We start from the raw sequence: 23,766 nt of genomic DNA on the forward strand, positions 1-23,766 counted from the left end.
TTCTACAGCCAAACAGGGAGCAGGCAATCCTAAACCTCAATGTGCAATGAGACAGGATTAATCAATAACCTCACAGTAAAGGGGAGGTGATGGCCTAGTAGTATTATCACTAGATTATTAATCCAGAAACTCAACTAATGTTCTGGGGACCAGGGTTCAAATCCCACCACGGTAGGTTATGGAATTTGAATGCAAAATATTGGGCAGCATGGTGGCATAGTGGTTAGCACTGCTTCCTCACAGCACCACGGGTCCTGATTCAATTCCAGTCTCAGGTCACTGCGTGGAGTTTGCACTGTCTGCGCATGGGTTTACTCCCACAGTCCAAAGACGTGCAGGTTAAGTTCATTGGTCATGGTAAATTGACACCCTTTGTGTCAGGAGGATTAGCAGGGTAAATGACGGTTATGGGAATAAGGCTTGGGTGGGATTGTGGTTAGAAGACTTAATGGGCTGAATGGCCTCCTTTCTGTACTGTAGGAATTCTATGGATATCTGGAATCTATTGATGACCATGAAATGATTCTCGATTGTTGGAAAAACCCATCTGGTTTACTGATGTTTTTTAGGGAAGGAAATCTGCCGTCCTTACCTGGTCTGGCCTACATGTGACTCCAGAGCCACAGCAATGTAGTTGTCTCTCAATTGTCCTCAGGCAGCTAGGGATGGGCAATAAATGCTGGCCAGCCAGCGATGCCCACGAATGAATAAAAAAAAGTCCCTACGTGGCAGCGATCACAGCATGATAGAATTTCATAAAAATAAGCAAAATACTGCAGATACTGGCATCTGAAACAAGAACAGACGATGCTGGAAAAACTCAGCAGGTCTGGCAGCATCTATCAGGAGAGAAACAGAGTTAACATTGAGAGTCATGTTTTGTTGGAACCGAAAGGAGGGAGAATGTGTTAGAACAATAGAAATGCAATAAAAAGTATCAACCTTAAAAACAAATGACAGATAGCCAGTGACAGAGAGGGAGGGGACGTTTTGCATTGAAGCAATACGTGGAATATTAAAAACAGGGGAGTTTAAGACGGAGGAGAAAGGTCAAAATCTAAAGTTGCTGAACTCAACTTTGAGTCCTGAGGACTATCGTGTCTAACTGGAAGATGAAGTGCTGCTCCTCCAGCTTGCATTGAGCTTCATGAAGCATTGCAACATGACAAGGACAGACACGCGAGTATGACAGCAAGGTGCTGAGTTAAAATGGCACGCAACAGGAAAGTTGGGATCATGCTTATGGTTTGAGCAAAAGTGATCCACAAAGCGGGTCACCCAGTCTACACTTGGTTTCCCCAGTGTACAGGAGACCACAACGGGGGCAACAAACACAATAAACTAAATGGAAGGAAGTGCAGGTGAAATGGCTTACCCTGAAAGGAATGATCGGGACCTTAAACAATGAGGAGAAAGGAGGTAAAGGGCAGGTGCCATGCTAAGTTGGGAGTGAAGGGGGAGTGGACCAAGGTGTCACCAAAGGAGCAAACCCTGTGGAATGCTGAGCATCAGGGGGTAGTTTCTGCTTTTGGAAATGATATGGTGGAAATTCTCCAGTTAAGGGTATTACAATGATCAGAGGCTCATTATTCGACCCATTAGTACATTGCAATGATTACAAGACCTGTTCATACCAGATAAGAAGAGTATGTCAGCAAATATTGCACTGCCTTAACTGTAGTGATCAGTAGCTGCTGCCATAGATAAAGGATTGAATTAAAAATTATAGCATAGTTAAGGATTTATTGATCTCCCAGTCTTGGTTTCAGTTTAATTATTTTGATCAAACATGAAATTAAATATTTATTTTTCAGGGTTTTTGTTTTATTAAGAAAAGAAACTGAACAAAATACAGTCTTTTTCATTATGTACATTACATACAACATAATTCTACAGTTGCATTTGTTCACTGGGTCTACACATTCAGTTATTCACAACAAGGTAGTGCATAAATTGTATACATTTCAGCAAATAAAGATTGGGATCTTCATAGTTTCAAAAAGAAATGGAAAACACACACCATTTTGGTTACCTCACAGGTTAAATCTGCTCGGCTGAACCCTGCAGCAGACGCAAGGTTTACTTGTAACATCCGTCCTGTTACAGAGGCTCATGGAGAATCACCAAATGACTGAAGGGAAAACATGTTCCCCCTGGACCCATATTCACAAATAGCCCAAAGTATAACAGGAATCTGTACATGATGTATTGTATTGCATAAAATGTTTATGAATACAGGCCCTTGTGCACTAATCGGGATCATAAGACACACAAACATGAATAACTGAAGCACCAAACTGGGTTCAACACCCAATATCAACAACTGAAAGCCTCTTCAAATCGGCACACACTGCAAGTCCTTTGGCCAGTCATTTTCCAGCAGTGGTCGTCTGGTTGACTACGTAACCATATTTAATTCAAGCCATAATTAATCACCAAATAGCGAGGGATGGATTAGCAAGCGTTGTTAATAAGTCCATATTGTGGGGATCACAAAACAAAAGAAAAAACATCCGGTTTACTGTAATTGTTTGCTTAGTTGGATCACGTGCATGCAAAATTATTGCAACTTATCCTAAGCAACTGATTCAAACAGGAAAAGGAAGGCCCACATTACTCTAATGATCTTTGGACATTTCCAAATGGAAGATGTGCTTCATTAGTCACCAAACCAATACATTTGTATTCTTCAATAGCAATAGTCAGGTAGACTAGGACAATTCTACACTGACTGAAAGCCTCCTCTCATTGGATTGCTGAGAATCATTGATACTCAAGACTAAAATACCTTCCTGAAATAATTACTAATATTCATTTTTTAATATCCATTGATTGTGATACCCTTTCCTATCCAAATTTGGGTGGAGCTGGCAGAAGGTACATCAACTACAGTCACCAAGTTTATACAACAGGATGGCTTAAAACTAAGAGCTAGAAAAGGCATTGAATAGCCTAACTGTTGACTCCTGGAAGATCAGTATCTACTGCAGTATTTCTTCCCTCTCCAAAAAAGGTCACAAATATATAGACTGCAGTGCATTGAACAGTTTGAATTATGCTGTTGGCTGAGTAAATTTGCAGGGAGGGGCAGGAGAAAGAAATTCTACCTTCAAAATACTTTAATTCGTTGGACACTCGGTGGCTATCAACCTTTACTCCACGTTATTGCAGACAGAATTATACAGCGACCGATATTTTAAAGGTGAACAGCTCAACACAACATCATGCACTGGATACTGTCTCTTGTTGAATTCTGCCCTGTCCACAAACTCTAAGAATTATACAGCGACCGATATTTTAAAGGTGAACAGCTCAACACAACATCATGCACTGGATACTGTCTCTTGTTGAATTCTGCCCTGTCCACAAACTCTAAGTCTTCCATCTTATTTTTAATTCTCCGGGAAAGAAACGGCATATTCAATGAAAGCAGTTTCTCGGCATTTGCCAACTTGGACAAATTGAGTCCAGTAAGCTCCATATAAATGTCATTTAAAAACATTTATACACAAACTTACTGACTATTGCTAAATGAGTGCCAGCCCTACGGTAGAACTTGTAACTTTATATAAAAGCTAGAAAATGGTGGAAAATGTCAATTATTTACCAAGTCTGAGGAAATACAAAATGCCAGAAAATATACTTGGCTGAAGAGGGGATGACATCAGATATTAAATAATCTTTTTCAAAGGAAAAAACTTATTGATGCAACTAATCTGCTTAATCAGGCTACGTAAAATAATCATAAACACATTAAAGAAGTAATGTATGAATCTTCTTGATATGGGAGAGAAATTTAACTGTATTTTGGATTTGCAACTCAGCTATAATTCTCATTATATTTACTAGTAAGGGGAATGGACAAAATGTTTATGATTTTAAAATATCTCAGTCAAGGAACAAGAAACTCTGCGACGGGGCATTGTTCTTGTTGCCTGATCACAGAGTTTTTACATTCTTTGTGCCATATATATCCTAATGACAGAGTTGAAAAACAAAGGTGATGGAAATATTAGTTTCACGAGGAAAAACTGGTTAATGTCTGAATAAAGATCCTTCATCAAAATATGCATGCAAGTGATGCAGGGTTTGGACTCAAAACACTATAACTAATGCATTTTTTGTTTCCAATCTCTAGCATTCTCAGTTTATTTTCTTTAAACTGCACGCTTGATTTATCGCTTCCTCCAAAGAAGGAACTAATTTGGCCAGTAATTGTATTATTTGGAAACCCAACCCACTTCAAGGCAGAATGTTTTAACATTGAACAACGGAACTAATCTAAGTATCACTAAATCGTAGTTTTTTAAAATATTCTGACAAAATGTTGCACTGAAGACATTAGCAGCACTGGACATTCCCCCACTTCAGGCATCACAAAGGCAGCTACAGCGCAGGCCACTCCTCCTAAAGCTCTCTCTGCTCTATCCTCATGTTCATTACCTTAAATCATTCAACTGCAGTGTGACCGTTCCCCTGTTTGTTAGCTTGGTGGCTATGGACTGCGATTGCCAATTGAGAGGCAACTTTGTGTAGCCAAAAATAAATAAATGCAGTCAAGATTGCCGTGACAATTCCATCAGTCTGGGCTTAGAATTCAGATTCCAGAATTGAAAGCAGTGTGCTAACCCATTGTGCCACCCACTGTCAGTCTTTTAAACTGCAGCACCAAACACATACAGAAGTACAAACGTTTTAGATAACTCTAACTTTACCAACACTGCCCACTAAACATATATTTCAGTGATACTGCAAAAGAAAGCAAGGAGGAATATTCAATGGGATTTGGATTTGGACTACTGATACAAATCCAAAGTCTTACATTTCAATTTGCCCTGCATGGGAGGGTGCAATTAGAAAGTTACTTATATTCATTTGTTTTTCCCCTACCTAAGTCTTGAGAACACCTTTTGGGCTTTGATCAATGTTAACTTCCATACAATAACATCTAAACAGAAAATGACAATGCATCAATTCTTAAGGTATTGAAATGTAGCATCTCATCCAGAATGGGTCCAAAGAGCATTATAAACATCAATTACTTTGAAGGAGTCGAATAGTTTGCAGATTTTTTTTTAAACAGGCTATCCATCCTCTTGCTCTGCTACTGAGCATTCACCCTATTCAGGCACACATCTGCAATTCATTTAGTGCCGCTTCCACACTGTTATCTTTATTCAAGGGTCACAGAACCACCTTTGTGATTACAAGGAGATATAAAACTAATCTTTTCTGTTCAAATTACATTCCTGTTTCAAACATGACTTTTAACTAGAATCGTTTCTACTGAGGATCCCTTAAACTAAGAGTTACTGTTGGGAATTGAAACTTGAAACTTCTCCTCCTAGGCTTTCAACACAGCATGCTTTCCACTGCTAATTTTCTTTCGCTTCTTCGTTTCATGCACTTTCATCCTTCTTTTCCATTTTTTTAAATCAAATGACCAAACTGGTTTCTTCCAATACGTTGGATAAGCACAAGTGAAAATGAAAACACTACCAGGTTACCTCTTTCCAAAATCCCAATTGCATCAGCTTCTCATTATAATGTTCAGCTACTGCTTCAAAGCAGGTTAAATAAACTGCTGTCAACCATCCTTCCTGCCCTCTACCCAACTGTATCCTTTACAAACAGGAGCCATCAAACTCCTTGAACTTGCTTAACCAATTAAATCTTAGCTGTTCTAGCACATCAATTTCACAATACTGAGCATATATCCTTACCAAGTTATTACACCCATTATATACTAGGTCTGTACTTAACAAATTTTACATTTCACTGCAGAGGAGATGGACTGATTGTTAAAAGGCATGGAGATGAAATTCAAACCAGAAGCTGATCACTTTATTTTACAAGCAAAGCTGCCCTTTGATGTTCAGTTTTACCTCTAAATCAAGACTGACTTAAAGCAAATTATTTCCATTTCCTGTTCCCACATTTTAGCATTTCAGCTATGCTGATTTAAACAACACTATTTCTTCCCTATCCCAACACAAAGCTGGCTCAAAGAACTTTGGGAAAAGGATCAAAAAACTCTCAGGAAGCAACATTAGTAATGAGACCAAGAACAGTTCCATCTTTCACAGAGTCAACATTAAGGGCAGAATGAGTTCAAAATAGTCCTTACAGTGTCCCACTATATCCTGAAACATGCCCATCACACAGCTCTGGCTGCCCCATTTCTGTCCACAACTTCTGGACAAAGACTATTCAACGAACCCAGAAACCAAGACTGACCGATTCCACTGAAGAATGTTTCCTCGAGTTATTCTCTGTGGTCCAGTAAAGTGGAGGCAAATGTTCCAACAGACCTTAAAAAAATTTAAGACTTGAAAAAACACATTTAAAATGAAGTGTAACAGCACCCTCCTTTAAATAACCAGCTAACTGGTTAAAGAAAGCCAAAACACTTAAATAATACCTCATCAGGTCATCTCAAAGTGCTTTACAATGAATTAATTTTTCAAGCAGTTATTGTTACACAAATACGTACACTTGTGTCTGTTACAAATGGGTATCTCACCATATCAAATCATGTCAGATCCCACAACCCAATCTGGAGATATTATTGGCTTTTTATATACCTAAACAAGTGCAAAACTACTTTCTGCAGATGCAAACATCTGATGGCTTATGAACTCGAGAAATTCCTGCCATTAATAATTGCTTCATTGTAAATGTTGAGAACAATTGATTCTGAAGCTGTAAAACTAGACAGCAGGTCTCATCCCATAAAAAAATTCCAGCCATAAAGTACATGGAGCCAGTAATTGACAGTTTGGAGCTGAGCTAGGCCAAAGTAATTTAATATTCTAAAGCCTGCCTTCTACATTTGTACTTTCCCTCCAATTATAAAAATAATTCATATCAAACTGAATGAGTCAGCCAAATTTGTTTTACACTCATGGTTGACAATTATTTATCTTATTTTAGCTAGTTAATTAAAACATCAACTAGACAAAATTGGCCAGTGAGAGTAAATTGTCTAAGAGATAAAAACATCTGCAAAGCTGCCTGCTTTAAATACACTCCGGCTAAACGGGCGTAAGCTCAACACATTAGTCATTACCATGCAACTGTTTGGGTCACAAGTCAAAGAGCTATAATACAGAACAGTAATTAGCATGGAACACCTGCCATATTAATTATTTGTATTTTCCAATAAATTACTACATGAACCTTAGTGCCAAATTGCACCAAATCATGGTCAGTTTTCTGTGCTTTACAAGTAGAACTTAATGGCAATTCTGGAATAATAGCAGTTCAAAAGAAGTTGCTGGAAATCTGTAACACAAAAATAGATCGGTACACAGACAAAATGTTTTAGCTTGTGATTGTTCGACAGGCAATTGATTCAATCTTTACCTTTTCAGATACTGATCAGCTGGTTCTGTACTCATAAGCATTTTGTTTTATTTACAAAAACTGGAGCTCAGAAAGGACAGCTGATGCCCGTCCAACCGCGGACATGACCAACCATACCAACTTGGCTGTGAAGCACTTTGTGATGTCCCATGGTTGCAAAAAACTATTTCATAAATGCAAAGTTTTATTATTTTTCTTCTCTTTCAATGAGAAGCCGCCACTATCGTACAGGGTGCTTTAAACTTCTCTTTGGTTAACTCCAGAGATTTTTGTCCTGATCAGAAAGGTTTTTCAGTATTTGCTATGACACTTCCAACACTATCACCACCACCCCACAATTTTATAAGTACAAAATAACTATGCTAGATTGTATTAACAAGAGCATTTGCTGTCAAGGGTAAAAGGGACTGCCGAATGACACTTTGAAGTACAAGGCTCCATATATTAGACAGTGGAACATTTGGACTCAGCTTTTGGTGGGTCCAATTCTTGACTATACCATGATCTTAAGTATATTTTAAATCATGGAATTTGGTGCAGAAGGTGCACCCTCACAATAGGTTATAACATCTGGAGTGTCAGCAATGTTTTGCAATTTTGTGTAGTAATTGTTGATGTCTGTTTAAATAGGACAAACTAAATCAAATGACTATTTCTTCTCCTTCCCCCCGCCCCCATGTCTGTATTTCCAACTGTCCCGCTCTCTTATTAGCCTTTGGTCCAGGCTATCAGGTCAGATCGGTCAATCAATCCAACGTGACCTCAATGCAGCACTATCAGAAACAAGATACTTTGGTTAAGAGTGAAAATTCTTTGCTTTTCTTTGACAGCAGTGTTTACAAGTTTGGATTTTTACAGAACTTCGCTTTACATAATTCTTAACAATTAGGGCTGGTGAGGGGTGGGGGGAGAAATGGGACTATCTGACATTGCAACTGATTCGTGGAATACCACTGATTATTTGACCAGCAAATGGTTCATTTTACAAGATGGGCAGTGGAAACACTGAGCAACATGTTTGCCCAACATAGATTTTGCCTTGTACTATGAAAATATATACACAGCTGGAAGATGTTTCTTTATTTCTGTTCTTCAACACTCCTGACTCTTCTGAAAAAAAGACCACCTCACACCAAGCTTCTGTACAGTTATGAGACTGGGGAATTTATCAAAACAATGCACATTTAATATCTATAGGGCCATCTTTAAATAAACAAGGGCACCAATCAGCAGCAATGCTAATGAAATCCTGACTCACTAACAGTTGTTCCAGCCACAGAAGGGAAATCAGGATATCCAGAATGGTGCAAGATGTCTCGCAGAGACTTGAATGCAGCAACAGGGAAGAAAGATCTTCACTCAGCTCAACAGTTTTGAATAAAAGCTATTCCTTCTCGACTTACAAGTATCTTGGTGAAATTTATGAGAAAACAAATTTAAAATCATCTTCCATAGAGAACAAAATGAAAAAAACCTTTGCCTCTAGTAGTTGAGCACAAAAGCAGCATAGAGGGAACAATTCAGTGAGGTAAAGTACCATAATCACATGCATTCCTAAGACAAGTGAAAGCCTTTTAAGTTAGTCACTGCTAACTAGAAATGGCTCTTTAAAACTTTTGCCGTGACCATCCTTCACACAAAATCACTGTACAAGAGATTTAAATTGAGGGTGCCAATGGATTAAAAATACATTGATAACAACTGTACAAAGAGGTACAATTTAGAAACTTGCATCAGCAAAATCTTCCACAATTTCCCTAATAGCAATTACAACAATCAGTTCCAATTCATAAAGATGTGAAAGTGTTAAAATAGTTCATCTGAGAAACTTATTAAAAATTAAAATACTCTAAGAAAAGTCCCCACTTCCTAGACACAGTTTCAAATATGTATTTCCAATCGGCACACTTAACTGTATTTCTCTGTCTTTGGCAGCTGAGCTGGATTTTTTTTTTAATATATAAAAAAGCACAACATACTCCAAGGCATCACCTTGACATGTTCCAAGAAATGGCATTACAAATAATGACATGCCCATTGAGGAAGGATGAAGAAAAAGAATACAAGATGAGAGAAATTACTGAAGTCTGGGTTTCTCTGCTTTTCCTAGAAGCCTAAATCCAAATGCAGAAAGCATCCTAAACTAGAACCTCTGAAGTTTGGAGGCGACCATCTCCAGAACACACACAATCAAAACTTCTCACAGATTTTCTTAATAAGTTTTGTTACTTAAATAAACCCAGGGGACTCCAATAGTTTGAGGAAATATTGACCTTTTTTGATTGAAATAAAATTTGGGAATGTGGGTGTTATGCATCCTGCATTGCAGCAGAAAATACCACAGAATTTCTACCACAAAACCGGCCTTTACACACGCGCACATTCTGAGACTTGGTACGAAACTCCAAAACCCAGATACCATAGTGGATCTTTGCAAACTGTTTTTCATCAGCTATAATTTGCATTCAAGAGGTGAAATTGGCAAAAACAAAATGAGAACAGTCTTACTTCAGAAACAAAACTTAGCACACTGCACTTTCCAGATGAAAATACATAAAAGCGGGCTTTGCAAACCAACCATCTGTGCATCACACTCTGGGCCAGCTGAAATAGAAAGGCAAATTGCTGATGACCTCAATTTTTGAAAGCAATTGTTTTGTTGGAGTAATCCTTGTCCCAAGTGGAAAAGACCACGCTGGACCTTTCATATCTTGAAATCAGCCACCTCAGCAGAAGCGTTTTGAAAGCTGGAGGTGTTTTCTTTTGGCCATGCGATCAAAAACAAAAAAGGGAGAGGTGAACATTAAAGTTAGTCCCATTTATAAGAGGATGGCAACTGAAGCGCAAGTAGTAAACTAATATCAAAAATGGATCGGTTCGGAAGTAAAAATACATCCCAATAAAGGCAGCAAATCTACTCTTGCCGGCTGAGAATTCCAATGTCAGCCAGCCCACCAGGCATTGCGTAACACTGCAGTCACAGGACATTATGCACAGCACTCAAATTCAATGTCAAAAAGTATAGCTGCAGCTTTTTAAAGCAGTTATTAATATTGCTATAGAGGTCAAAGAGAATGGAAACAGCACATAAGACAACACCATAATGTGACTTCAAGGGTATGGACTATTGGACTGATAAATGGACAAGAGTGGACTGAAATACTGCTGATGAAATGTCATTGCAGCATTTTCCAGCAAGCAGTCGAGACATTAAGAACGTCAACCGCGTGTTTCTATCAACACTCTGATGGCAGGATTTATTATTAAATCTCAAAAATAGTTTTAAATATTCAACAATGCAGCAAAGGACTGAACACACATCGGGAAGCAAACCCATATTCACAAAGCTGTCATCTGTTCCAACCCAGTTCTAAAGCCTGCATGAAAACAGCACTGACATTGGACACTCAAATCAAAACTAGATGAAGGGTGATGCATTACAAAAACCATCTTTGCCAGCCAAAAATCATAAGCCAATATAGCACGCACAAAACAGGAGATCCGATTCGTGATTCACTTTCTCTTCAAGCCAGAATCCATCAATTGTTGTCCAGCTACAGTGTGATGAGGTCAACCAGGTTGCCTTTTGGAGGTGTCATACTGTCAGGAAAGAAGTTTACCAGCGTATCAAAGAGCAGAGTTCTCTGGGCATAAGTCTGATCAACGTCTGAAAAACCTATTGGGAAGGGAAATAGATGAACATAAAGTGAGTGATTTCATTCTGTGATGCACAGGTTGCAGGAGATAATGGCATTAAGGAAATAATGCACATGATTCCTAAGAGGGACATTTAACCAATTTAAGTAGAATTTGAGAATTATAGGAAAGGTATGGGTCCAGAAAGATCTGCACTATTGGTCACAACTAAATATCTGCCCTGCTTCGAATGGACTTCATTACTGCTATTCCCAAATGTTATTGCTGCCTCTAGTGCATCAATTATGGGCTCCAACCAACAGCAGGACATTCTAGCTTAAATCTTTAAAAGAAGCAATGTTATAGCTCATTGTTTTAAGCTATAAATACAACACAATGGACTCCAAATCAGCAGAGAGGAAAGCATGTCCCACACCCATACTACAAATAACTCAAATGAATTAAAAGTTAACACTGCAGAAGAGCACGTGAAAAACACTTTTGGTCTATTTATTTTCAGCTTTTAGCTAAATTGGCTTTGGGGCCTGAATCAATGCTGTGCTGAATTGACCTTTGAGAGCTCAGACTGACAGCACCCTATGAGTGACCGATGCCCCATTCCCCTCCCTGTCCCTAGTGGGGGAGGGTTGTGTTTCTCCAGTAAGCCTACTCTGTGAGGCAGCCCATTCCTGCTTCCAAATAGTCTACCTACTACCTGTATTCAAACATTATAATATTATCCAGGACCATAGTGCAGTCATTCAAATTCTACAGCTGAAAAATTAAAAATATGACAGGTTTCTAAAGAAACAAAATCAATTGATCATAAGACGTTCAAGAGATATGCAATCAATGAATAATTAATATTGGTTTATCCAAACCCACAACAATTCTCATTCTGGGTTTACTTCTATAGTATAATGTTAACTGGAATATGGGTTTCCTCCGGATGTTCCAGTTTCCTCCCATAATCCAAAGATGTGCAGTTGAGGCTCAAATGAGTGCAGTTTAGGCGGATTGGCCATGCTGAATTGCCCCTTGGTGTCCGAAGACGTGCAGCTAAATTGCCCCTTAGTGTCCCTTAGCCCGCCTTGTACTTGATCGGAGAGTTTAAGGTTGAGTTTATTTAAATTTAATTGTCACAGTAGGTTTACATTAACACTGAAGTGAAGTTACTGTGAAAATCCCCGTTGCCACACTCCAGCACCTGTTCCCCACTCTGAGGGAAAATTTAGCATGGCCAATGCACCTAATGTTTCTATTCTAAGAGAAAATGTTGGAAACAAGGATCCTTGGAGGGGAAACAGTGGTTGCAGCTTGATGAGCTTCTCTGAGAACCCTAGAACTTATTAATCACATACAGGTTTTCAGATGCTATAACGGGTTTAAACTTGGAAACCATCTGAGATATTTATCCCGCAGACATAAAATATTTGCTTCAACCACTCCACGTGGTAGCAAATTCTGCAATCCTCATCGCTCATTTCAATATTAGATATATAAACGTTTTATGAACACTTACCTAATGGGATGAAATCTGAACTTGATTTAAAGAGTGCCTGAGCCAGTAACTGAAACTTAAGAATAAAGGAAGCACATTAGTTACAAATGCAAAGCAAAGCAACTGGAATAAATTGCAGTTGTGGAAAACGTACACAAACTCCAACTAAACGGCAAAGCAGAATGCTACGGATTGAGAGAATGTGAAACAAAAACAGAACATGCTGAAAAACACTCAACAGGTCAGGCAGCTTCTGCAGAGATGAAGAGAAACAAAGTTAACTTTCAGGTGGATAGCCTTCCACTTAACTGAGAAAAGTTAGAGGTGCTTTGAGCAAGTGGTAGATGGGATAAGGGCGAAGGAGGGTCTGCAATAAAGATGAAAGACAGGAGAGACTGAATGACAGTCTTACAGGGCCAAAGGAGATAGCAATGGGGCAAGAAAAGAAACAAAAGATGTGCATCGTGCAGGTGTGCCGTTTTCTCAAAGCAAAAATAACAGTAAAACCCAAAATATGCAAAAAGGAAACAAAATGGGAGGACAGATTTTACTGTTTGAAATTGTTGAACTCAATCTCGAGTCCAGAAGGCCATAAAGTCTTGAATTGAAAGATATGGCACCTTATCCATCTCATCTCTACCTTTTCCCAGTTCTGATGAAAGGTTTTTGACCTGAAACATTAACTCTGTTTCTCTCTCCACAGATGCTGCCTGACCTACTGAGTATTACCAGCACTTCCTCACTTCTAAATTAAAATGATAGATTTATCAGCTGAAATTCAGCTCTGTAACAAAGATTGGTTGTAGCTCCATAATCTATTGTTTAAGGTGCATCAGAGAGGGGATGTGCAAAACAGATCCCTTTAAAGGCACTACAAATACAACGATAAAGAAAATACAGATATCTAAACAGTAAATGGAAGACTGATTCCAGAAATACACACCCACACAAAAACCCAGCACTGTCAATTTACATTTGAACATTCCCAATCTGTACAAGGCAGCCTGGCAAAAGAGACGGCAATCAATAGCTGGATGCTTCAAGGGAGTGGAATGGAAGGAAGAAAATCTGTGGTGTGCTATCCTAAATCAACACTGTACATCTGATGGCTGATTATGGAGTGGCATTGACAGAATCTTGAATGTAAGCTGTTCAAACATCTGCCCTACTCTAAGGGAATGGTGCATGGCGGGGGGACAGCAAAGGGGTCAGGAACAACACATCACAGGATAGTGGTAGCCAATTCACTGCAAATTTACTCTAACAATCTGAATCAATTATAAATACCCAGTGAATTCTACAGCAAACATCTCCAAGGTATGTCAGTCATTTAGGGGAGGTACAACTTTCAAACATCTATTGTGCTGCTGTGAATGCAGCCTTTCAAATAGCCATTAATTTCAATAATAGCCAAAAATGACAATAAATAGCAAAATGTGCTTCCGCTGCTTGAAAGACCTTTGGATTAGTAAATGGAGTTAGTGGGCCAAGATGTTAATAACTACTTGCAAATACACAGACACCGGCCTTGTACAGAAAACACCATCTCTGCACAAAGCTGTCGTGCTCAACAGTTATGCAGGACCTCACATGCGGGTCTAACACACCAACTGATCCAACAGTAAGCCACTGTCTGTTTCCTGCTACTGATTTGAAGACTGAGATGCAAAGTGGTACACACCCAGCTGAGGCAGAGCACACCCTAGCTTTCCAACAGGAGATGAAACAACTCCATAATCCCCATGGATGATAGAGTAACCACACAGAGTTATGGCTAAGCAGCAGCTTGTACTTATACAGCACCTTTAATTTAGTAAAAGGTTCCAAAGGTGCATTAGAGGAATGTCTTCAAACAAAACTTGACAACAAGCCACGTAAGGAGAAGGTGACCAGAGAGATCAGTTTTAATAGGACAGGAGAAAGGGAGAAAAGCATTTTTTAAGTTTATATTTATTGGTGTCACAAATAGGCTTACATTAACACGGCAATGAAGTTACTGTGAAAATCCCCCAGTCGCCACACTCCTGTACCTGTTCGGGTACACTGAGGGAGAATGGCCAATTCACCTAACCAGCATGTTGTTTGGACAATGGAAAGAAACCGGAGCAACCAGAGGAAACCCACGCAGACGCGGGGAGAACGTGCAAACTCTACACGGGCACTGACCCAAGCCCTGGTGTGTAGGGGCAATTTAGCATGGCCAGTCAACTCAAACCTGCACATCTTTGGACTATGGGAGGAAACTGGAGCACCTGGAGGAAATCTACATTCTAATTAATGTCATACTGTAGAAGTAAACCCAGTATAAGAGTTGTCATGGGTTTGGATAAACCAATATTATTCATTAATTGCACTGCATATCTCTCGAACATCTCATGCTTAATTGATTTTTGAGTCAGTGCCTGTGTAGAGTTTGAACGAAATTGAACCTGGGTGTCTGGTGCTGTGAGGCAGCAATGCGAACCACTGTGCCACCAAGGACACGTGGAAAGGGAATTCCAGTGCTTTGGGCCTATGTTACAGAAGGCACTGCCATCATTGATGCTGTGATTAAAGTTAGGGATGCTCAAGGGCTCAGAATTGGAGGAGTTCACACACTTTAGGAGTTGGACGTCTGAAACAGTTGACAGAGATAGCAAGAGGTGAAGTCATGGATGGGTTTGAAAATAAGGATGTGAAACTAGGAGCCAAAGCAAGTCAGCAAGCACAGGGGTGCTGGATAAACAGGACGAGGTGCAAGGACATGGGCAACAGAGTTTAGAATGACCTAAAATTTACAGAGGGAAACAGACGATCTAAATGATTAAATGGATATGTGGTTAGAAGCTCATCTCAGAATCAGACAGGAATCCAAGACTGCAGACAGTCTGATTCAGCCAGAGCACTGACAGGGAATAAAGACCGTAGCAAGAATTGGAGATCACACTTCCCAGCATGTTGTTGCAGAAAATTTCTGCTCAGCCAATACTGGATGTTGGACAAGCAGGTTTAATGTTCAGGGACAGCCCATGCCCATTCATCCTAACAGACCCTCAACCACAGCAACTGTGGGAAAACAATGGATAAATGAGTCCAGTCAGGAGAAAAAGTCAAACAGAAAGAAAACCTGCATGTCACATGTTAAGCTGCAACAGTGAGCAGGGCATCAAAATATAATTTGAGGGCTTTGCTACACATTTATTTTGTAAGAGTTCTCCAGAACTAATGGAGAAACTCAATAATTCCAGTAACAAGGCTAGTTACATCTGTTCAGATTACAACCTTCTTTTCTGTATCCCTAATTTATTGAAATTCAAGCCCATTTAAATACATTAAGCTCATTTCACTATAAGTAGCAAACTTGGGTATGCAGCCAATTTCTAACAGAAGTAACAGAAACAAACTTTAATGAGAGGGCTGTTCCCACAGGTAACTGACATCTTAGAATGCCAGTCAGGGGACAACGGGAAATGATGCCAATGGATGACAACATCTTCGAGAAACCAATTGGAAACTGATCATGCCCACTGTGACCAATTACAGATTCATTACTTACCCCTTAAGCCAATTAGCCTTGAATTAGCCTTGCCTCATTTAGGCCAATTAGAATGCAATAACAAGATTGATAATGCAGTGGGTTGTGGCTTGGAATGAATGAATAAGCAGAACTTTCAGAGCAAGTTACACAGCAAGTGATTGTTTTCCAGAGGGAAGCAGAAGTGACAGAGATGGAATGTCAGCCTGTACCTGAGGTTGAACCAAAAAGCAATAGCTATAGTATGCTAGTCGGGACCCACCCTGTCTTTTGTAGGTATCTACAACTTAAAGATTTCCCGAATTAAGAACATAAGAAATAGGAGCAGGAGTAGGCCATCTAGCCCTTCAAGCCTGCCCCGCCATTCAATAAGATCATGGCTGATCTGTCATGGCTCAGTTCCACATTCCCGCCCTCTCCCCAGAACCCTTAATCCCCTCGCTTATCAAAAACCCATCAACCCTCGTCTTAAAAATATTTAGCGAGGTAGCCTCCACCACTTCAACGGGCAGAGAATTCCAGAGATTCACCACCCTTTGAGTGAAGAAGTTCCTCCTCAACTCCGTTCTAAACTGCCCCCCCTTTATCTTGAGGCTGTGCCCCCTAGTCCTACTGTCCTTTCTGAGTGGGAAGAGTCTCTCCACCTCTATCCTATCCATCCCATTCATCATCTTATACGTCTCAATGAGATCTCCCCTCATTCTTCTAAACTCCAACGAGTACAAGCCTAGTTTATTCAGCCTCTCCTCATAGCTCAACCCCCTCAACTCCGGCATCAGCCTAGTAAACCTCCTCTGCACTCCCTCCAAGGCCAAAATATCCTTGCGTAAGTGCGGCGCCCAAAACTGCACACAGCTGCGGCCTCACCAATGCCCTATACAGCTGCAGCAAGACCTCCCTACTTTTATATTCAATCCCCTTCGCTATGAAGGCCAGCATCCCATTAGCCTTCCTGACCACCTGCTTTGGTGAATTACTTCACCAAACTGTTGCCAAAATAGTTCAAGTCTCTAATGAATATGGTTAAAATTTAAGATTAAATACTATCTAGAGCTTAACTGGATAAATCAGAAACTTTAAAAACAGCTGCACAATTGAGGGCACTTTCAAAAGTAAACCACAGCTTGACCAGAGGATACGGGGCGGCCCATTGGGCATCTTAATGCATCCAGACAGTGTCCTCACGGTCCTCCCATTCTGGAGACCAAATTTTGAAACAATTTTTACATCCATTGCCTGAATTGGTCCACATGTTGATTATCACACGTGGAGAGCTTTCAGACATTGGTCCTAAATTTGTCCTGTACTATTCTAAACCCACATCACAGGCTTGTGGTACAGTTGAAACAAAAACTGTGATTTACTTTTACATAGCCATTACTATGTGGAATATCCTGAGGTGTTGTATTTTCCACCAGGTTTCATGAGTTGATTCTCAAAGTGGTATTTTGTTAGCAGAACCATGATCAGACAGACATAAATGCTAATGCAGCCAGTCATCTTAAATAAGGCTAACCAAAACACCACAATGTCTGACCATTGCCTTTGCCACTTCCTACGGCTGTCTGCCTGTCATCCTTTTTTAATGTGTACACGGTCCAAAGTATGTTTCCTTATTTAACAGAAACTGCTGTGGCACAAGATCTATGTTGCCTCAACCAAGTGGTCACGCCTCATGTCAGGACCTGGGCACTGAACGCTAGCTTCACAGCCAAATCCAGGTATGTCTTCAACCACAAGTTCACATGCATGTATTTTCAACCAGAAGCTGTCTCAGTTCTTTAATGAGCAATGAGCACTAACCTCTGGCTGTCATTCTTCCCCTTTCAGGTCAAGGAGCTTTGAGGTCAATACCCTGTCTTCCATCACCCACTCCATTTTCCCTCCAGCTGAGATCAGTTAACAAAACACTCTAATTGAACTTTAAGCTTATGCAGTGCAGAAATGCTATCTCCTTGCAACAGTTTTGCATAAATAAATGAAGACAAATTGAAGTGCAACCTCTAGAACTCCATTTCAGTAATTATTAAAACAATATCCATAAATTATATCAAGTATATAAGCAGTATCACAGTGGACAGAGCAATGATGAATAGAAAGTTTGTAGTTCTTACCTCTTTAGTTTCATCTGGGTCCGTATGATCCACAGTAACATACAAGTCATTCTGTAAATATTTTAAAGCACTTAAAGGGTCTGCTCGAGCTTTCTCCTCAAATCTACAGAGGAGGATTGAAGGAAAACAATTTAACAAATTTGCAGGATTAGAAAGAAAAGTTACATTACGCTATATTTGGGTGACAGAAGATTCTGCAGTCCTCCAAAGCCAAGGAACCAAGCTCAGCTGTATAGCAGCAGAGGGAAATGAGATTCCATTTGGGGAGGCATCGGGAGCAAGCTTGTTTGAGGGGAAATCAATTTTACTGCTCTTTCTCGTGGCCAGTTGCAGAGATGCAAGGCCACGTGTCCAGGCACATTAACCTGTTTCAATGCAGTACGAGGAGACTTAAGGAAGGGGAAACAACCCAATAAGAGGGCCTTGCCAAAAAAAAATTGCTATCCTGTCTTTTATATACACATGCACACTATATTCAATCATTTTTTGATACATTTCTCAACTTTTTATATAAACACCATAAAAGACAAATTTGAGGTTGCACAAATTAAATTTGATCACAAAAGGAAAATACACCTTTCAACCATCCTTCAGTTCTGCAAGTTCCAAATATATACCTGGACAAAGGCTATACACATAGGTCAAAGAAGCACACAATGAGCAACCAACAATAACTGGGGATTAGCAAGAAAGCTTAACAGCTGAGCTTTTACCCACATTCTATCCATAGTCACAATTTACACTCAAGCCCACAGTGGTAGTTAAATGCTGTGCCCTACTACCTCCGTACATTATTGAGAGCAACATTGGAGCTTTGTTCTCCCATACCTGTGTCGCCTGATGAGGTATCTGCAATGTCTCAAGAGGTAGTCCTTGGAAGGGCGGCAAAGCTTCAGTGACCAAAAGTCATCCAGTCTCATCTTGGGTGAGCACGACTTCCCAGGATTCCCACCAAACAAGTAGTGAACCTGCTCCCCAAAATGACAGAGTTCATGCATTACATGCAAAAAATAAACATAAGCCTCTGGTCAACACTGTAAATACAAATCACACTTACAGTCTACATACATGGTGCAGCATTGCCCAAATCTGACGTTCAAATAGAGTTGGGCCAAATACGTCAATTTAGCTTTGCAGGTTGGGAGAGTCATCCATGTAAAGTGGACGATGCTTAGTCTTCAAATGCCTAGTTTCTCCCCCTATCTTCCCATTCCACTAAGCGTGCAAGGCAATCATTAAAGAACTAAGACAATTTTTTGATATTGTGAGTGGATGGGTATTATTTTAATGAAGGAAGTCGTATGGTGCAGTGGCTACTTGCAAGCCAAACGTTCCAGGTTCGAGTCCCACCCCAGGACTTGTTCAAAATGCGATCAAACAGACCGAGTTTGTCAACCTGCAAATGGCTGGCGGCGAGAGTGGGAGAGTCTCCTGGTCAGCCTCACTTGATGTGGTGTGGCGCCCCTCAACCTCTAAGCCCCTTGAGAACGACTAATGACCTGCTCTGGGAATTACTAGCGATGGAAACAAACTAAAGGCTGCTTTGGTGCTCTACTTGGTGCAGGAAGACATTGGGAATTTTAATGGATGAACTACCATCTAACAATGCAAAATTAAAGTGCATGCGAAAAACTAACAGAAGGAAAAGGTTCATTTAAATATAACTTAGAAATTATTTTATCTTTAATTATTCCTTTCCAAGTCACACAATAATTAAGAGTGATTCCTAGAGTATAGCACCTAGGTTTTCTCAATGAAGAGAAAATTATTAATTTCACATCTGGAATAAATGTGTCAGCAAGCTGCGGAATTAGAATTACTGAGTTATTCTTCACTGTAGTCTCACGGTTGCTTCAAGGTGGGGAAGGGTGACAAATATTGCAAACTAAATTTATTTCAATGCGTATGCAGAACAGAGGTAAATCAGTAGATGAATAATAGCATTTCATTTGGATTGAGATTTCAAAGTTCATGAAATCAAAATAAAAAAGTATTTCAAGACTCAGTCTATTTTCAGAGTCCTTTAAATAAAATTTTGGTTGAAAGGAACAAGGGTCACTTGAGCTCCATTGAGTTACACCTCATCACCAGAACACAAACAAAGTTGGGTTGAATAAAGTAAGGAGATGGCCAACAGCTTGTTCAAGTTATCCTAGACAGAGAGGCACCTGAACAGAAGTTGCAAACAAGCTAGACTAAATACATTTTGGAACATTTTGAACATGGGACTATTTGAGCAACTCATCTCAATTAATGCCTTGCTGAGGTATAATCAGACTAGTCCCAGCATTAGCTTTCTGCAACCTGACTGATTCCCAAATCAAAACTCCTAGCCTGCGTTGTGAAGATAGATATTCATGTTCTAATGGTTCGGTCTGGGTTAACTTGCATTAAGCTTGCATTCTTGGCCACCTGACTGGAATCTATGAATAAAACAAGCATTGTCCTTCCAAGGATCCATAATTTGGTTCAAGCTCAAAGGTCACTGAAACATCAAACCAGGCAACTTCACTGCACATTCCAAGTTGCAGAAACAATAAAGTTTCCCCATAGAACCAGTGGCTATAGTCTTTCTTGGTTTAGCTAGAAATTCACATTAAAAATTATGACACAGAAACATTTTACAACACAACATCAAATGAAACCAGTGTCAGATATAGACAGAATGAAACAGCAGGCAAGAACCGAGTATGGGAACTTCAAATATGCTATGCTGTTAGAATATTTGTTTCAGCCTAGGCTCAAAGGCTGTGCAGTAGATTAACAGAAAATACAACTGTTGCTGCAGTGTCATAGAGTTTTACCGTACACAAAGATGCCTTTCAGCCCACCTTGTCTGTGCTGACAATCAAAACACCTATATCTGTTTTAATTTTTCTGCACTTGGTCTGTAGCATGGTACGCTATGGCATTTAAGTGCTCATCTAAATGCTTCTTAAATGTTGTGCTGGTTCCCTGTTTCTACCACCCTTTTGGGCAGAGAGTTCCAGATTCACACCACCCTCTGGGTGAAAATGTTTTTCTTCCAATCTCCTGCTCCTTTCCTTAAATCTATGCTGCCTGACTACTGAATCCCCAATTGAGGGGAAAAATTTATTCCTATCTACCTTACCTATGCCCCTCATAATTTTGTACATCTTGATGAGGTTCCCTCTTCAGCTTTCTCTGCTCTAAGGAAAACAATCGCAGCCTATTCAGGCTCACTCTCAGATGAAACACACCAGCCTAGGCTGGTCCCTTAACCCCACCAACCGCTACAAATCAAGACCACGCTGCCTGACACCTTCACTGACACTAATCTGAGCACTGATGCCCGTGGGGGATGCCTGCCACCCCACCAACAGCAGCAAATCGTGCCATCCTGGTGAACCTCTTCAGTGTTCCACCTCTGGCACTGGAAGAACCTCATATTTCCAGAGTTTCAAGGCAATAAAAAAAAAGCAGGGATTGAACAAAAAGTAACTTAAAATGGTGCATCTGAAAACAGTAGAGCAGGTTCTGACCATTTGGACCATGTTGCCTAATGCAAGCATACAGAGACCTTATGAAATAACATGGCATGTCAGAATGCCCATATAAGCTGCAGGAACTCTGGCTCAGCAAGGAATGGTTAACTTTGTCATTATTTGGAACTGTCTATTTACAGATGGTCAGAGCACCATCTCGTTGAGAAAGCACGACTTTCCAACACTGGTACTTTGCACAAACGTTAACTAACACAACATGTTGAGGTGCAGCATCTCTCGTTTCTTGACTCACGAGGCTATAGCTGAAGCAATTTGTGTGGTGCTGCTAAAACACTTATAACGAAGAGAATTTGAACCATGAGAATACAAATGGGAATAGCAACATTAGAGCCAATCTATCTACTGCTGGGTCTTTTAATCACTCACGGCAATTCACTGTCTGCGTTTCCTTGCAATCTGTCTACCTGCTGACAGCAATTCAGATAGGGAGTAAAGAAGTCCACAGAAAATGGCTTCATCAGCAAACCAACACCATCAGTTTTGAAGGCAGGCACCAAGCCAAAAATGAAAGAGTGGGGCCAAGTACTTTCCCAAGAGGGGCACCTGCAGTAGCATAGCAAAATCACAAATCATTTATTCCAAGGAAGTCATCAGGGCACATGTGGGCACAGCAGTTAGCACTGCTGTCTCAGGGCCAGGGACCTGGGTTCGATTCCAACATTGGGTATTGTCTGTGTGAAGTTTGCATGTTTTCTCTGTGTCTGTGTGGGTTTCCTCTGGGTGCTCCGACTTCCTCCTACAGTCCAAAGATATGCTGGTTAGGTGGATTGGCCATACTAAATTACCCCTTAATGTAGGTTGCAGGGATTAGCAGGGAAATATTTGGAGTTTATAGGAAAGAGGAGGGGGTCAATGGACTGAATGGCCTCCTTCTGCATTGTGGGGATTCTATGATAATGTTACCTATCAAGACAGTTCAGTCACTAAGTATTTAGGATTACCAACCCCCGAAACTAACTCAAACGATTTCAATTTGTTCACCATCAGTTCACCAATGCATTTAGCAGCTGTTCATACTTCTTGAAGTCCCTGTTCACTGTAGTCCTGCCAGTTATGAGATTCTCATCAGTGTCCTTATAACATACCAGGCTGTTTGTTCTTTACACCGTAGTGGGAAGATAGGTACCAAATGACCACTTCTAATTTTGTAATAAGTTTTAGAGAAGGGAGCAGCAATTGGATAGACTAAGAGGTTAGTCATCGGATAAGAGAAAGAACTTCTGGATTTCATCACCTGGCAAATGCCCTGGACAATCCAAACAGTAGTGAATACCTGACCACCAGTCAATACTCCATGTAAAGGGCAGCCACTGCCTGGACACCCATAGGAACAACTGCCAGACAGTTGCTTAAGTGCATGAGAGGGTGTCTGGAGCCAAGCCCTGTTGGGGAGGAAGCTTGGGAATTCCATGGCAGGGAAATGTCCCAATACCCTCAATTGTTTGCCCGAGCCTACAAGGAAACCCCTGCAAATAACGTTTAAAACATTAAACCTACCACTCAGGCTCCTTTCTCTAGCTGCTACTGCCAGCAAGCCTGGTATGGGTCACAAGCTTCTTGTTAAAATCCTATCAAGGACCTATTTAAATGATACAACTCCACCAATCACATATTTAAAGAGACCCATGCCTGCCTTTGGCAAGGGCTTCTCACTCCGCCTGAAAACCAAGGCTAACCCCAGGATGGGCAGAAAACTCAGAATAATGCAGCACAGAAGGCACCTATTCGGTGCATCATGACTGAGCCAGATTTTTGGTAGAGTCAGCCGATTCTTCCTATTCTCTACAAATATTTTCATTTCTACATTTATCCAATTTTCTTTTGAAAGTTTCGACTGAATCTGCTGCCACCATCCTTTCAGTAAAAAGTCTGACAACACTGGGTTTAAGTCCAACCGATTTATTTGATAGTACACTCACTAGCTTTCGGGGTTAGCCCCTTCGTCAGGTGAATGGAGAGTTCTGGCCTCAGACAGAGCATATGAAGCACAGACAGTTTACAGATTACTGATTAGAATGCAAATCTTTACACCTAGCCTGCTGTTCAAGTCTTAAAGTGGCTGACAATGTGAGTGGAAGGAGCACTGATCACAGGTTAAAGAGATGTGTA

At 40.3% G+C, this 23,766-nt stretch overlaps 1 protein-coding gene across 2 annotated transcripts in view; it reads right to left on the minus strand.

Annotated features, from left to right (window-relative positions):
- Positions 1–3,280: 3,280 nt before the first annotated feature.
- Positions 3,281–23,766, minus strand: part of mkln1 (muskelin 1, intracellular mediator containing kelch motifs) — a 148,250-nt gene continuing 127,764 nt past the window's right edge. For both annotated transcript variants that reach the window (XM_080207657.1, XM_080207656.1), the window contains exons 15-18: positions 18,959–19,098; positions 18,131–18,233; positions 12,524–12,578; positions 3,281–11,041 (exon numbers count right to left, since the gene is read on the minus strand). In XM_080207657.1, coding sequence (XP_080063783.1) covers positions 10,920–11,041; positions 12,524–12,578; positions 18,131–18,233; positions 18,959–19,098 — 420 coding nt within the window. In that variant the 3' untranslated portion in view covers positions 3,281–10,919. The remainder of the gene's footprint in view (positions 11,042–12,523; positions 12,579–18,130; positions 18,234–18,958; positions 19,099–23,766) is intronic.

This window comes from Carcharhinus amblyrhynchos, chromosome 19 (assembly GCF_965287045.1).
Source record: "Carcharhinus amblyrhynchos chromosome 19, sCarAmb.v2.hapA, whole genome shotgun sequence".
Taxonomy (NCBI): domain Eukaryota; kingdom Metazoa; phylum Chordata; class Chondrichthyes; order Carcharhiniformes; family Carcharhinidae; genus Carcharhinus; species Carcharhinus amblyrhynchos.